Source organism: Glossina fuscipes, unplaced genomic scaffold, assembly GCF_014805625.2.
Source record: "Glossina fuscipes isolate IAEA_lab_2018 unplaced genomic scaffold, Yale_Gfus_2 0, whole genome shotgun sequence".
In the NCBI taxonomy this organism is placed as follows: domain Eukaryota; kingdom Metazoa; phylum Arthropoda; class Insecta; order Diptera; family Glossinidae; genus Glossina; species Glossina fuscipes.
The window spans coordinates 43,194,530-43,209,422 of record NW_023998414.1 but is presented as its reverse complement, the minus strand read 5'-3'; the positions used below and the strand labels follow the sequence as shown (position 1 = coordinate 43,209,422).

The following is a 14,893-nucleotide window of genomic DNA, read 5'->3' as shown; positions in this document are numbered from 1 at the left end:
ATATATATATATATATATATATATATATATATATATATATATATATACATACACACGTATATACATATAACTCATACATATACGTATTTAGTAAGTAAGTAAACTATCTAGGAGACAACGAAAACCAAACAATAGTAATAATATTAATAATAATTGTTATTATAATAGAGTAATAATCAATCAAAACAGTGAAAAAATGTTATGAAAAAACTTTATTTGCAATCTACTTACTCAGTGGATTCGACTGTGGGCGTTGTCGGCATTATCATTAGAATACAATTAACGAGAATGGTCGTTATGATGAATAACGAAAATAACGGATGCACTAAAATATAAATGGCTACACGACGTATCGGGTTGAATGGATCGAGCAGCCACATTGCTTTTGACGCGGAAAAGCGAAAAATATCCTTTCCCTTGCTAACGACTACAAATGTCTGCATGGAAAGCAAATAGAGAGAATGAAAACAAAACAAAAACAAATTGGAAGTGAAGAAGAAAAGGAAAATAAGAATAAAACATAAAGAAACAAAAAATAATAATGATAATAATAAAATTATTCAATTAATTAACGAGAGAATTGCCCATGAAATCCGCAATAATACTTACCAGTACATTGTTGTAATAGGGATCGATATCCTCGAGAGGAGTGGAGGCCAATTCTGGGGGGAAACTGCCCTGTAAACGAACAGGTATGGGCACGCCCTGTTCAAGCGTAGGATCCGGTTGTGGACCTTCATCCTCGTCCTCGTCATCATATCGGATCTAATATTATTTTTATATATATATATATATATATATATATATTTTTTTTGTTTTAATAAATATATACAACATATGTTATTTGTGTTTTAATTTTTTTTTTTTTTTTTTTTTTTTAAATAATTACTTAACATTATGAGTAACGATAGTGATAATAGTAATTATGAGAATAATAAATTGCAATAAAGTTATATTTGCATATATAGAACGGAGAGTGTGAGTGAGAGAAAGAGAGAGAGAGAGAAAGAGAGAGAGAGAGAGAGAGATAAATAGAAATAAAGAGATATATAGAGGCAAAATTAAAAGCAGATTTATTGCGATTTATTCTATTTAAGCACGAAAGACATATAAAACAATAGCGAAACTGAAGAGAAGTAACAAACAAAATGTATCAATTTTGAATTGTTTAAAAAAAAATGAATATTTAACTAAAGACTCAGTCAAGCAACAAACTAAAAATGTCATTAATTCCGGAAAGAAATCCATCTTCGTCCGGAATGATCGAAAAATTTTAATTGACAAACAATTTTCTTTGAAAATATTCTTTCACAAAATATTTCACATATACATACATGTATATGTAATATGAAAGCAAATAAAATGAATTTTTTTCAAATCGTTTAAACAAATTAATAAGACAAGCAAAAATTTACCGAAACTAAGACGCTACTACGCACCGTATATCATTTTTGGAAACATGGTTGTCCAAGCCCACAATTTTTCTTGTTGCTATGTGCAGTAAATATATTTGAAAATGGCCGGTAAACGGCATCGTTAAAAATTTTTACGAAATTTGAAAATTTGAAAACAATTTTGAAGGACCGCAGGTTGGATAACCACGATTGAAAAGAAAATTTTTCCAATTATTTTTTTTGTTTGAGAATGTTTTCTATATTATGTAACCACACAACTATAAGAATGCTAAATAAATAATAACATTTTAATGCATGAGTTTCCTGATATCCTGGTCCCAGTTCAAATGATAATTTCAATTTATTTTAAAAGAGAAACAAACAAAGAATAGGAAACGACTACAAATTAAAATTCTTCTATGATTTTTTTGTTTATTTATGATGCAAACAACACACTTACTTTCTGCGTGTCCATGTCTACGGGTTCAATCAATTTTAATATTGTTAATTTTTAGAAATGTGTCAGAAAACCCTGTTTAATAACATTTTGAACATCAATTGCTTACACACATTCAAAAGTCGGCGTCTCGATGTCCGAAAATATCCAAACTGTTTGTATTTTCGTCGACGAAAAATGCTCAAAAAAATTCTTTTCCAAAAGCACAGGTACAGGGTTTTCAATGAACACATTCTCTTTTACATAAATCATCAGACATCTGCGTAGTATGGTCAAAAGAAAATCCCTATATATAAGTTATATATATAGTTATATATATAAAACATATATATATATATATATAACATATTGAACTATTTCGGCCACAAATATTCCAACTAACTGCCTGACCGAATGACTGACTGACTGACTGACTGACTAACTGATTGATACACATCTATATCTATTTATTGTGTATTTGGTTTTAACTTTAACGTCCTTTAAATTCATTAAATTTCATATCTTTCAGTTATCCTAATTTTCGTTCGCGCTAAGGAACTCAAAATAAGCAATAAAAAAGAAAAAGAAATCAATAAATAAATTAAAAGATAAAAATAATACCAAAAATTACGCACATAAAATACACACATACATAGACACTTATACATAAAATAAATTATTTGCTTTTCTATATACAGACAGTCGAGAAAAACCAAACTTATATTATATTTACTTAAGGGTAGGAAGGCTTAGATCGTTATCCTCAATACATAGACGTGTTTTCTCTTTTACCACATGTAATAGTATTTTAATATGCAGAAATTAAAAAAGTAAGTCAATAATCATACGCATACGCACACACAGGCCAACATAAATTATAACTATTTTGATTTAAAGTTAATTTTCTCTTTGATTTCGACAGTCGGATGGATGAACGTGTTAACACACTTTGCCATAATCGCAGCACGACAGTCTCCCTATATATACGCAAGAGATATATTTATGCCTATGTTTGCATAGCTTTATAACTATTATGCCGCTGTTCGCTTATGTGTTCGCTTTATTTAATTAATCCGATATCGGTTTATAACAACAAAACCGTGGGCCTCAGAAACATCGAAACTATATATATTTCGAAATTATTCATCTTTGTAATTGGAATTCTTATAGTCGCAAAAACTGAGATAAGAAACCTTACAACGTCTATACACCGGCCTTAATATGGCTGATATCTAAGATCCGTCTTAAAGTTATTACATATTTTATGCCAGCTCTTCTTCTTGCATCACTTGCGGTAAGGATAAGCTTACGAACATGTTTATATCCAATTTGAAACAGACACAGACTTTTATTATGCCAATCGATTTAGCTGCATGTCTGTCCATCATCTCGATGGTCGTCTATGAATTGTTGCTTGCAAATTAATGATCGCAATTTCAGAAACACGTTTTCAACAATTAGTACCCGAACCAATTTTTTGGCCAAAAGACGTCCTCTATTGAGAATGTATTGGAATCGGCGTCTTTTCATGACAATTCTCAATGCAATCACCTTTTTGGAATAACAAAGCCGCCGAAGGAAATTGCTCAAATATCTTAACATATCTTGACATATGGCATATGAATGAAGAAAATTTGGATGGGTTGAGATGAGAGGTTTACAAGGCAAAAAGGTCGCATTTTTAGTACACATACAATGATGGGTCTATTATTTAGAGACCCTCTCCCCATGTAAGGTATCCCATGACAATTAAGCCTTTGATTTAGTGGGAAGAGGTAATCTTTGTTTCATATTTTACTACGAAATTAAGCAAAGCATTTCATTAAGCCAATTAATGTAGGGTGATTTATGTTCGGTCTTTACCCACAGCTTTACAACGCTTTAAATTACTTTACGTTAATTTTATTAGGAGAATTCAAGCTGCAACTCTTTTAAAGTGCTTTAAAACTTTTCGAAATTTTTTTTATAATACGTAAGCAAACTATATCGTTTCGTAAAAGCATCTACTGAAATGAAATAAGCTCATCTTAGCTTAGAAGATTATCAACATTGCATGGTAGTTGTAGACCAGTTTCACTAAACACTTATGTTGTTTTCAATGAAGTTCAACTCAACCCAAAATGCAAGCAAATTTATTATCGAATTTAAAGAAATAATTTCATCAAGTTTGAAGATGTTTCTCCTAATTGGTTACATTTCTACGGCACCGATTTAGCATTAGGGCAGAAATTTAGCAATACCGCTTTAAACTTTAAGATGACCAAATTTCAATCAAAAAATCGAACGATCAGCTATAGAAACTTTTATATCTGCTCTCTATAGCTTGATGTCCGGCCAATCGACATTTTAGTTCAATAAGACAATATTTTATACCTAACGTAGTAACGATCGGCGGTAATTATCTGCGGGCAGAGTAAAAATTCTATATAAAAAATACAACGGCATTGTTTAGGATTGCTCATAGGAAGATATAACATTTTTTGAAGAACCGAAGCTCTACTAAGACTAATAATAAGATATCTGATGAAGTAAGTGCTAATCAGAAGAAGTAATGTCTGGTATTTAATGCGCGCATGCGTATAGGAGGTAGGTAAACTTTAAATTTTAATATCAAATCAAGGCATGGAAAACAGTTACGCCCCTTCTGAACGCAGATAGACCGTTGAGTCCTCCAAGAATGATAATTTTCTGGAATACTCATATGTCATTATTTGTAATGCTTTCAATATTATATCGGAAAGAATGGAGCGAATAAACATTCAAGCCAGGCGCGATATTGAAAATACAAAAAATTTTGGTAGAGTTGGAAAGGTTTGAAAATTTTAAGCGGATAGAAAAATGATTTACTAAACGTCGTAGAAAATGAAATTGTAGCTCAGTACGCAATAACACTTATACGGCGTGAAAAATTGCGCATGCGAACTTTTTCCTTCAACTTCGAAACTATCGAAAATAAACGCACGGAGTATCTTACCCTGAATGAAGACGGCACTTATATACGATGTGAGAATTCCTGATCTACGGTACTTTAATTTGTAATATCTGGGATACCGTGCATTTTTTTTTTTTTTGCTTTTAGTTGTGTAATATGGTGACGACTAGAAAGACGAATGACAAAGACAAAGAGAGGTGGTGGCCGTAGGCTTGTGAGTGTTTACGTGCAAATCGGTAAGCGTTATGCCTTTGCCGGCTAAGCAGCCACTATTGCTACGGTCAAAGTAAACTCTACAGCATTGAGATTTCAACCCGCGATCATCACTCGTTGTTATTACCTACGCGGTTCGACTCGTGTGGATAATCGTAGAACATATTAACCTAGATCGGCAAATTTGACGAATTTCCCTCGGGAATGCATAAATGTACAAAAATTCAATGTACAATGTACATCGATATCAAGAATGTCAAGTGTCAAAAAAGCTTGGCCGAAGGCGGCTTAAACTCGCCCGAATGATTTAAAGTTGCAACATGCTGGATAAACATTGATATCCTCGACATCGGCCTGGCTTATGAATATGTAATCTCGTGTTTGTTAATGCGACTAAGATCGTTGCAATTATTTAAGATTGCCACTTAAGGTTCGATAAGAAACGAATACAGGTATCCTAACGCATACGCGTTCATAGTAAGCCCGAGTGAGAAGTGTCAGCGTTAAAGAATATTTTGCAAAATGTATGTGCTGTAAAGCGGTACAATTACCGTGAAACAGAAACGAAGCAATGTTTTATAATAAATACATTTCGGATAAGGCAAATAAAAGTTAATTTTATTAAATTCAATTCAGTTAAAACTTATTTTATATTATGACATAAGAAAAAATCTTTCAAAGCAGTTCCCCTCAAACTGGATATTTGTTAAAAGCCGACAATTCCACCGTTAATTATAGGAGTTTGTATGATGATATAAACCAGTCTTGGGACAGAATATTTTATATATATAATAAGAAGATGTAGAGAAAAATTTTTGGTTTCTTTGAAGTTGCGATTCCAGTTTCAGTTTTACACTTGTGATCTTGAATTGGGCCAGGTTTCTTATTCTAGACCTCAATATTTGTAACTTTAAGAATTCCAACGACATACTGTTTTTGGAATTAGCGGCTTCCACTGGAAAGATGTATTACATATGTAAACAATGTACAATCCGTCAAGAAAACAGTTCGTTGCATTCATGGCGCCAAAGAGACGACATTTAGGTAACAAAAGTGTGAAAGATGGTAGATCCTAGATATGCTTGGTAAATCGATTGAACTGACTTCAAAAAAGTCCACTTGCTTTACTATAACATCTCAGCTAAGGCGATAACGTTTGGGACTTTAAAATATTTGCATAACATCAGACACAAAAAGATGTACGATGAGCAGCGAATTTTCACCAGCAAATCGTTACTTAAAGAAAACGAAATCGAGCAACTTTTTAGGAGATTGATAATGGACAATGAAAGATGGTTAGCTTTTCAAAGCAATAATGCGCGAAAAAGATCATAAGTCAAGATTATGGTGAAGCTGCGCATAAAGTCCGGATTGACGCTGCATGAGGTAAGGGTGGACGATTAACTTTACTCTCTACTGTCAAACGCCTAATACGATTCGAGAGTGAAATTGAGGTCAGACGTCCGCAATTGATCAGCCGTTGAAAGTCGTTACATTTCGTTGCGCAATGATAAACCGCTTTCATCTTTAATGTAAAAGCTGACATCTACGAGAAACATATAAAGCGTATACTTGCCACCCCGTGCGACTACTACTTTATTTCACTACATTCAGCGGACTTCAACCAAAGCCTGCGAAAGCGGCTGGGTTCAGTTTCCCGCAAAGGAAACCCCGAAGTTGTACTATAATGGCGAATAGTGATTGATCGCAATGGCTGATGTTTCGTTTAGTCAATGTACTTTTCGGTACGAAACGTCACGAACTTTTCCCTTGACCTGTTACTAAGCACGGCCAAGAATGGAAAAGGGGTATGACGAATAAGTTCTCCCCTTTTACCTATTTTTACTTTTGAACACATGTCATGAATGCCTGCGGGTAAAGGTGGTAATTGATCAACAAGCACAGTGGAAGCCTTATGGCGGAAGCAGTCAGTTGATCAATTGGTGAGTCCTGACTACTGGGTGCGGCCCTTCGGGGAGTACTCGTGGTGGTTGTGGTTGGCAGTTCCAAGCCAAAGTGGAACAATCGAGTGCAGCTAGGCCCTCGCCACTCACCAGAGTGGGGTTTATTGTTCCATACACAATAAACTGATCTGGACTCTGGTGCTGTTTAGGTCCCTACTCTGTGGGGATTGTCTAACTCGCCAGGGGGCGTAGTACGCTTAAAAAGTGGTTTGGGCCACCGTGGGGTTAAGCCTTACAGGCAGGAACCCACGTTAAACCCTTGCCACAAATTCTGTTACTAAGCACGGCATTATATTTTTTTTATTTTTTTTTTTTTGGAAATAGGAAGTTGTCGTTTTTAATGAATGGCTGGAAACGTTTGCCTGCTATTTGTCTTGCGGCTGCATAATTTTTGGGAATTTCTTATTTGCGCTTAGGAACAACGCGAGATATTTTCACTTTTAATTTTAAGCGTAAATTATATCGAAATATCATTGCGTGCTTTTCGTGGAAAAAGCAGCGACATTTGTATGTTTACGTTTATAGTTAAAATTTATAATTAATAGAATTTCTTTGGTAAAAATTGCTGGCAAAAATAAGTGAAAGAAAAAAAATAAAAAAAAAATATATAGTTAAGATAGGCATGCACCGTTGACTGTGAAACCAAAATTTATTATTTAAAGCTCTTTTGTTTCGTTTTTTTTTTTTTCGTAATATATTAAGCTTTATTTTCCCAAAACTTAAAATATCAAGGCAAAAAACTATTTTTACGTATTTAGGAAAGAAATAATGCGTAAGAAAGTGGTAATCGAAGGGAAAGGTAAACTATTATAGGAGACAGACAGAGCGACAGAGAGAGAGAGAGAGAGAGAGACAGACAGAGAGAGAGAGAGAGAGAGAGAAAGTATGGCAGAAATTCGATAAAAAAAGTGTAAATTGAACTTAAAAAGACTCAAAACAGAAGAAAAAGCTGTAGCTGGAAAAAACTCTTACTTCTTTTTGTTTTTTCTTGCGACCATATTGCGGCTGAAAGAAGATTTTATTTAAATTTTTTTTTTTTTTTTTCAAGTAATATTTTCAAATAATCCGAAGCAGTGGACAATAGATTTCGCATAGTTCATTCATAATAATTTAGGTCATATTTTTTATGTAATGAAACAACAGACATATGTATATAAACGCAATGCAAATAGATGGCAGAAATACGGCATCATCAAACATATTAGTTTTAATTTGTTGTTGTTGTTGTTATGTTGGATAAATAAAACAATACGAAGAGTTCATGTTTTGCATTTTTGCATTTTTTCAAAGGTCGTTGCAATTGCCGTTCACGCATATAAACACGAGAGCATATTTAACATATTTATTAGAACATTTACGACGAATTTTTTATTTTTTTATTTTTTGTTTATTTTCATTTTTGTTTTTTTAGATAGATGGATGGATGAAGGAGATTTGAATGGGCGGTGATATTGTTTTTTTTTTTTTTTTTTTGTATTTTTATTTATTTGGTTTTATTTTTTTAAATTATTATTATTAATTAAAGGAAGGTATTCATATATGTGAGAGAAAAGAGAGAGAGAGAGAGAGAAAAGAGAAAAATAAGAAGAAAAACAGGAATAAATAAATTGTCAGAATATGTTTAGATTTTAAACTTTTATTGTTCAGAAAACGTTAACACTGTGGCGAGAAACAACAAGGTTGACGGTGAAAATTTTTTTTTAGTTTTGAATTTAAAATATATTTGTTTTCTTTTTGTTTTTGATTTTCGTGAGTCGCTATAATGGAGGAGCATTGGAGCAAGAACGTGAACAGGAAAATTTTAAATCATTCACCGTTTCTTTTTCTTCCTTTTAATTTTGAATAATGAATTGATTGACTGACGTGATGGTTTTGCGCAAGCAATGGTTGTTTTTTTTCTTTCTGTTTACGAAATTTTCACATTATGCTAAATTCGATATTAGTTTTCTATTTGAAATTGATAAGTGATAGATAATGAGGGCGGATTATGTACAAAATTCTGAAAACGCTCCTCTATCGGTTTAATGTTAGGATTAGTTTGGGATTAAATTTTTCATAAAATTAAAAAGAAATCAAAAATTAAAGCAGAAAAATTAAGTTACTTTAAACGGTAAAGTAAATAATTTTTTGCCCATTTCTACTCAAAGTTTATATTTTTACAAATCGATTGAACAATTTTTTTTTTTTTTTACAAACAGAGCATGACATGGCAAATTCTCTGGAAGCCGATAACAAATTTTTTTTTACCAATTACAACAATAACAAAAAAATAACACCTTCGAAAGAATAAATAATTTAAAGAGCCAAAAATGCAAAAATAACAAAGGGAAAGAGAGGGAAAGAGAGAGAGAAAGAAAGAAAGAAAGAGAGAGAGAGAGAGAGAGAGAGAATGAAAACGGTAAAGAAATTGACTTCGCATATCCAAACAAAACTAGGGTTCATATAACAACGTTTTGCCTAAGAAGAATTAAAATTTTAAATGCTATACAATTGACTCACTAAAGCCATAAGCTGCCATTAATATTTAATTGATTAGTTCGAACCCTAATTTGTTTTTGGAGAAAATTAAAAAAAAGAAAAAAAAGGGAAAGGGAAATAATTTTACATTTTCTACGTTTAGTTTAAAGGAGAAATTAAAGAAAAAGTCTTGCATATTATCCATAATACAATACAAATATTTATTTACTGATCTTAAAGGGATGCGGATAATTTTTTAGCATAAACATTTAGATAAGGAAGAAATCGGACGGAAAGAGGGCACCAGAGGAGGTTGGGGAGAAACCGTAGGCATAAAAAATTTCATTTCACAACGACAACACAAATAGATATCAGAAAAAGCTTAAAACACAATGGAAACCGAATATCTATTTGTATCTAACTGTAAATGAGACATGAAAACATATATTCGCATTTTTGCATTTATACGTAGATGAATGGATTGTTAGGAAGTGATGAATGTTACAAATACCATCGCTCGCCAGTTAAGTTGTTCAAAATATTGGCGATATGAGATGAGAGGACAATGAATAATGGAGTGAAGATAGTACTTAGGGGTCAACACTGTGATCCAATTATTTTAAAATCACAAAAACGCATTAAAAAATCACTTAATTGCTATAAAAGATGTTTCCTTTTAGCATACATTGTTTTTGTATTTTCCTTTCAGGATAGCGAGCGATATGCAAGGTTATGAAAGTTTACATCTATCTTATTTCTATTGTTATTTATATTATTTATTTCTTTTTTTTTTTTGGTTTTGGTTGCTTTTACTGTTCTTAAAAAAAAAAAAAAAAAAAAAGGTGAACATAAAAGATAATATTTTTATTGAAAATAGGATTTGTATAGAAAGAGAGGAAGACAGAAAAGCAAACATTCCACACACTCAAAATGTACAAATTATTGTTTTTATTCTGTTTACATCTGGTAACGGGATAAAAATTTGAAAATTAAGCACTTACCGGTTCTCCTTCGGCTCTCTTTCTTTCAAACTCCTTTTGTTTTTCATGTTCGATTTCAATACGTTTTTCTATTTGCACCAATGAATCGCGGGTGAAGGGACGGAACAAACTGCGTTCTTCCTCAGATATCGAGTCGGAATCTTCTGTCATTGTCTATGCGGCCAACGATGAGAGCCTCAGATTTCCAAGGCCTAATAAAACACTAAATAAATTATATTTCCACTCCACATATGAATCTATCTCTTTAATAAATACATTAACGCATTCATTCATTCGCACACAAGCTCACCCACATCATTATACATAAATTTGAGATCGAAAAGGACATTCAAATATGTCATTAAACAAAAAAAAAAAAAAAAAAAAAAAAAAAAAAAAAGAAAACTTACATGAGGCACATGTATTGTCGCCTGCTCTACATTTAAGTTACAACTATATCCAAGACGCCATTTTTAATTAAGCGCCCACCGCAGACACGTTTTCTGAAAAAATATTGTAAAACTATTTATTTAAGTCTTCAATACATTAAGCTATGCAGCTAGCTGCTTATATATATCCAATCACCGAATATACATACATACATACATACATACATATATATATACATACATACATTATTTATTTATATGCAAATTTGCCAACTATGTGTACGACAGCCTCGAACACGTTTTCCTAAGTAATGATGAAGTCCTTTGGAAGTTTTTGTGAATTATCTCTAGCTCTCTATCTGAAGGAGATTACAATGTTTCTTTTGTTTATAAATACGCCCCGAATTTGTGTGATCCAATTCCTTTACATAGTTATTCGTTATTATAATTAATATTTTACTTTTAACGCATTCTCTCATCCATTACTTTAGCTTTATTTAATTTAGTTTTCCAAAGATTAATGAAAACATTTAAATTCTGCGCCAAAGTCCAATAATGCTTCAATAATTTGTATTGTGTTTTTTTCATATATATATAATGTATTAATAAAAACACTGTAGACATTCACTAAACTTTATCAAAAATTCTTTACATGCATTCTCGATGCGAAAATGCAGCGCAATAGTGAGAAACAAGACTCGAAATCTGTTCTTATCTGCAAATCGAAATTTACCGAGTCATCATACTGATTATGTTGCATTTGCGTTTGCAAATACTCTTCTATTTTTTAAATAATTTCTAATAATTACTTATAAAACGGTCAGTCCTACGACGATTTATTTAAAAAAAAAAAAAAAATTTCAATTTTTTGATTATTTGTAATGCAAACCAAGCAAGCAGTAAGGACGGCGAGCACAAACTTAACGAAAACTTTGAAAAGGGCAAAGAGAGAATTTCTCTGTGAAATATATATATTCACTCTCTCCGCATTCTCAACGAGAATTTAATATTCATTCTCTATAGGTTAAATGGTATGTTATAGGCAGTGTTGAGTTGATACTGTCAAATTGAACGAGGTAACCAGTAAAAGTTTGAGAGGAAAAAATGAGAGAGAGAGAGAGAGAGAGAGAGTGAGAATAATTCTCGAACGTAAAAACATCAACAAACGAGTGTCAATATAACATTGCGGTGCTTTCAATACTTTTGTTAAATTCGCAAAAATCACTTAAACTCCGACTCTTCGGACTCTTAACAAACAAATATGCAGACACACATATATATACATACATATTGTTAATGAAAGGAACATTTTGCTAGCTGCATTTCCGCAGTGAATCTTTTGCCTAAAATTGAGGACAAACACAAGTATAAAAATTCAATTTATCTTTACATTATATCGCGTTCGTATTCTGTTTCTCTTTTTTTGTTTCAAATATAAGGTATGAAATGCTTACGTAAGCGTAAGCTCTATTCATACGAAAACTCAACTCATATGAGTAATTGCTTTCATTTCTGTAAATTGTCCTTTTGTTTATACTTTTTCACAGTCATAAAATTTTGTTGCGGTAATGTTGCTGGCCAAGTGCCTCATTGGTCGCATATGTATGTATATTTGCATTTAGATATATTTATATGTAACTTTGATATACATACATATATACAGTAAGTGTGTTATGTTGCCCTAAATGCGAAAGCAAAATATTTTAATGCTTTTATTTATACTTACTTTTATATCGATGGTAATTGATTTTAAATTTCAAGTTATTTGTGGATCCCTTTATTGTTTAATACTCTCTATGATATTTTATTTTTCAAGTTTGGTGTTTAGAATTGCAATAATTTCTTCTTTTTATTTTTTATTGGATTTTGTTTTTCTTTCTGTTTTCGTTTTTCAGAAATTATATAAAATATAATAATTGGTGTTGATTATTGTATTAATAATAATTTTGATTTTTGAAAAATTTTTTTTTAAGCGCGTACTTGTATTTGCTACTCAGCTATTAGTTAAGCATTGATTGGGATTGGAATAAGAATGAAGACGAGGAAATTGTTGATATTTGTTTCATATAATTTAAGAACTTTTGGTGTTATTCGAATTGGTTTCAGTTAATTAAGCACTTTTGGATGTGATTTATTAAAATATAAATTTACTGAAAAGAATCTTTCTTGAGTTTTTGCTCTTATTCGCTTTTAAATTGCTTTCGAAGAAATTGAAATTTTAAAACAAAATAAATCACATTATGCGTATGCGTCTATCGACATATGTGTGAATTAAGATTATTAACATTATTTATGTAGAATTTTTCTTACCCTTTTTTTTAACTAATATTTCGTTTTTTTTTTTTTTTTTTTTTTTTTTTTTATACAAAAAGAAAAAAGAATCGAAAATATAACCCGATGTATTTTGTTTTGTTTTGTTTGTTTTTTTTAGAATTTTTTTACTGTATTATTTTGTAATTTATCGCTTGCTCTAATTGAGTGGAGAGTTTTTGTGTTTATTATATAATACACAATTGTGTCTTCTATTCAAAAATTTATTGAAAACGTTTTTTAACTTTTTTTATATATATTTACTTATTTATTTTTTTTATTATTTAATTTTTATTTTTGCAAACGGATTTCAGTACTAGTTTGCTTTATTTTAGTAATTGAAATGCAATAACTTTCTGTTTCTTTTTTATTTTGGTTCAACAGAGTAAACTTTCCCTTTCATTTAAAAGAATTTTTCATTTGCCTGCGAGAACAAATACAAATAGAACGAATAAAAGAGGAATTGATTTTCTTAATCATAATAATTTATACATATATATTATTTGCGATTTTTTTTTTTTTTTGATTTTTATATGTATTATTTTTTAATATCATTCATTTCATTATCTGGTGTCTTTTTGGCATAGATTATTGTTTAACTTTATCTTCATGTGGGTTACATATTTGGCAACCTCCCGGACGAAACAAATAAGGAATTAATATATTGAGAGATGTGGGTAAACATGACAATAAAAATCATTGATAACATCTACATAATGTTATTCAAATCATATAGAATGTTTTAATATATAACGTAAGTAACGTTTAACATCAAGACCCAAACTTTCATTTTTGTCCCAAAGTTTGCAGATTCTCTCAGTTGCTATATATATGTACGCGCGCGCGTGTTTATGTGTGTGTGTGTGTTTATTTTTTCTCATTTTTTTCTTTCTTTATTTTTCATACGTTCTTCGGTAACCATTTTCGTCCTAATTATGCAGACACAAACGCTCGTATTTCTACGTGCACAAGTTGACATACTTTCGTTTTCAACCAAATTTATTTCACCGAAAATAACATTTTTTTCGAGGTGAATCTTGAAACTTCAAATTCAATAAACATTGCATTCTTAAACTGCACACTTAATTAAATGGATGAATAAATAAGTGAATAAATAAATAAATAAATCAATAAACACATAACGATTGAAAATAATTGTTGCTTTCTTTTTTTATTTTTATTTTTTATTTTTTTTGATTTTTTAACGGAGCGTGAGAGTGTAAATTTGCCCTATTGTTGCATTGACCTTTTAACATAGACCTGTAAAATGTGTGCATCAAAAATTTTAAAAAGTGAAACGAGCGATGATCAACTGGAAGTTTGTATATTTAAGACAAGTTTTAGCGCACTATCCGAACTTAATAGACGATTACTTATCCCGACAAATTTATTTATTTATTTATTTATTTATAATACTTGTGTTTTTTTACATATAGGGAGGACTGAGTGTCTGACTGTTGCACACAAAAAAAAAAAAAAGAAAAGGGAAAAATAATAAAAGGAAATAATAAAAAGGAAATAAATAAATAAACGCAAAAAAAAAAAAAAAAAAAAATGAATTCGACCATAAGTTTTGCCACAACAACGGGTGGACGGAGACACAGACAGATGACTCGATTTAAAGTTTTATACTGATTACAAGCTCTTAATAATCTGTGTTGCCGATTAAGACTTCCCTATGCATTTGTCTTTTATGAAATATGACTTACTTTTTACACTTTCGTACTCTTATTTGATTTTAACGACATACAGCGAAAGCAGTGTGTTCGCCAGGAGATTTACTATCTAAAGTTTCATTGAAATATTGATCAAAACTAT

At 31.1% G+C, this 14,893-nt stretch overlaps 1 protein-coding gene across 27 annotated transcripts in view; it reads right to left on the bottom strand.

Moving 5' to 3' along the window:
- LOC119631415 (sodium channel protein para) overlaps window positions 1-12,637 on the bottom strand; it is a 58,863-nt gene extending 46,226 nt beyond the window's left edge. For 15 of the 27 annotated variants that reach the window (XM_038023620.1, XM_038023611.1, XM_038023750.1 and 12 more), the window contains exons 1-6: window positions 12,492-12,637; window positions 10,787-10,879; window positions 10,398-10,588; window positions 7,912-7,944; window positions 610-765; window positions 232-437 (exon numbers count right to left, since the gene is read on the bottom strand). In XM_038023620.1, the coding sequence (XP_037879548.1) occupies window positions 232-437; window positions 610-765; window positions 7,912-7,944; window positions 10,398-10,547 (545 nt within the window). In that variant the 5' untranslated portion in view covers window positions 10,548-10,588; window positions 10,787-10,879; window positions 12,492-12,637. Of the gene's footprint in view, window positions 1-231; window positions 438-609; window positions 766-7,911; window positions 7,945-10,397; window positions 10,600-10,786; window positions 10,880-11,010; window positions 11,506-12,491 lie in introns of those variants that run through there. The other 12 variants (XM_038023783.1, XM_038023801.1, XM_038023665.1 and 9 more) reach the window with 4 other exon arrangements.
- Window positions 12,638-14,893: the final 2,256 nt, after the last annotated feature.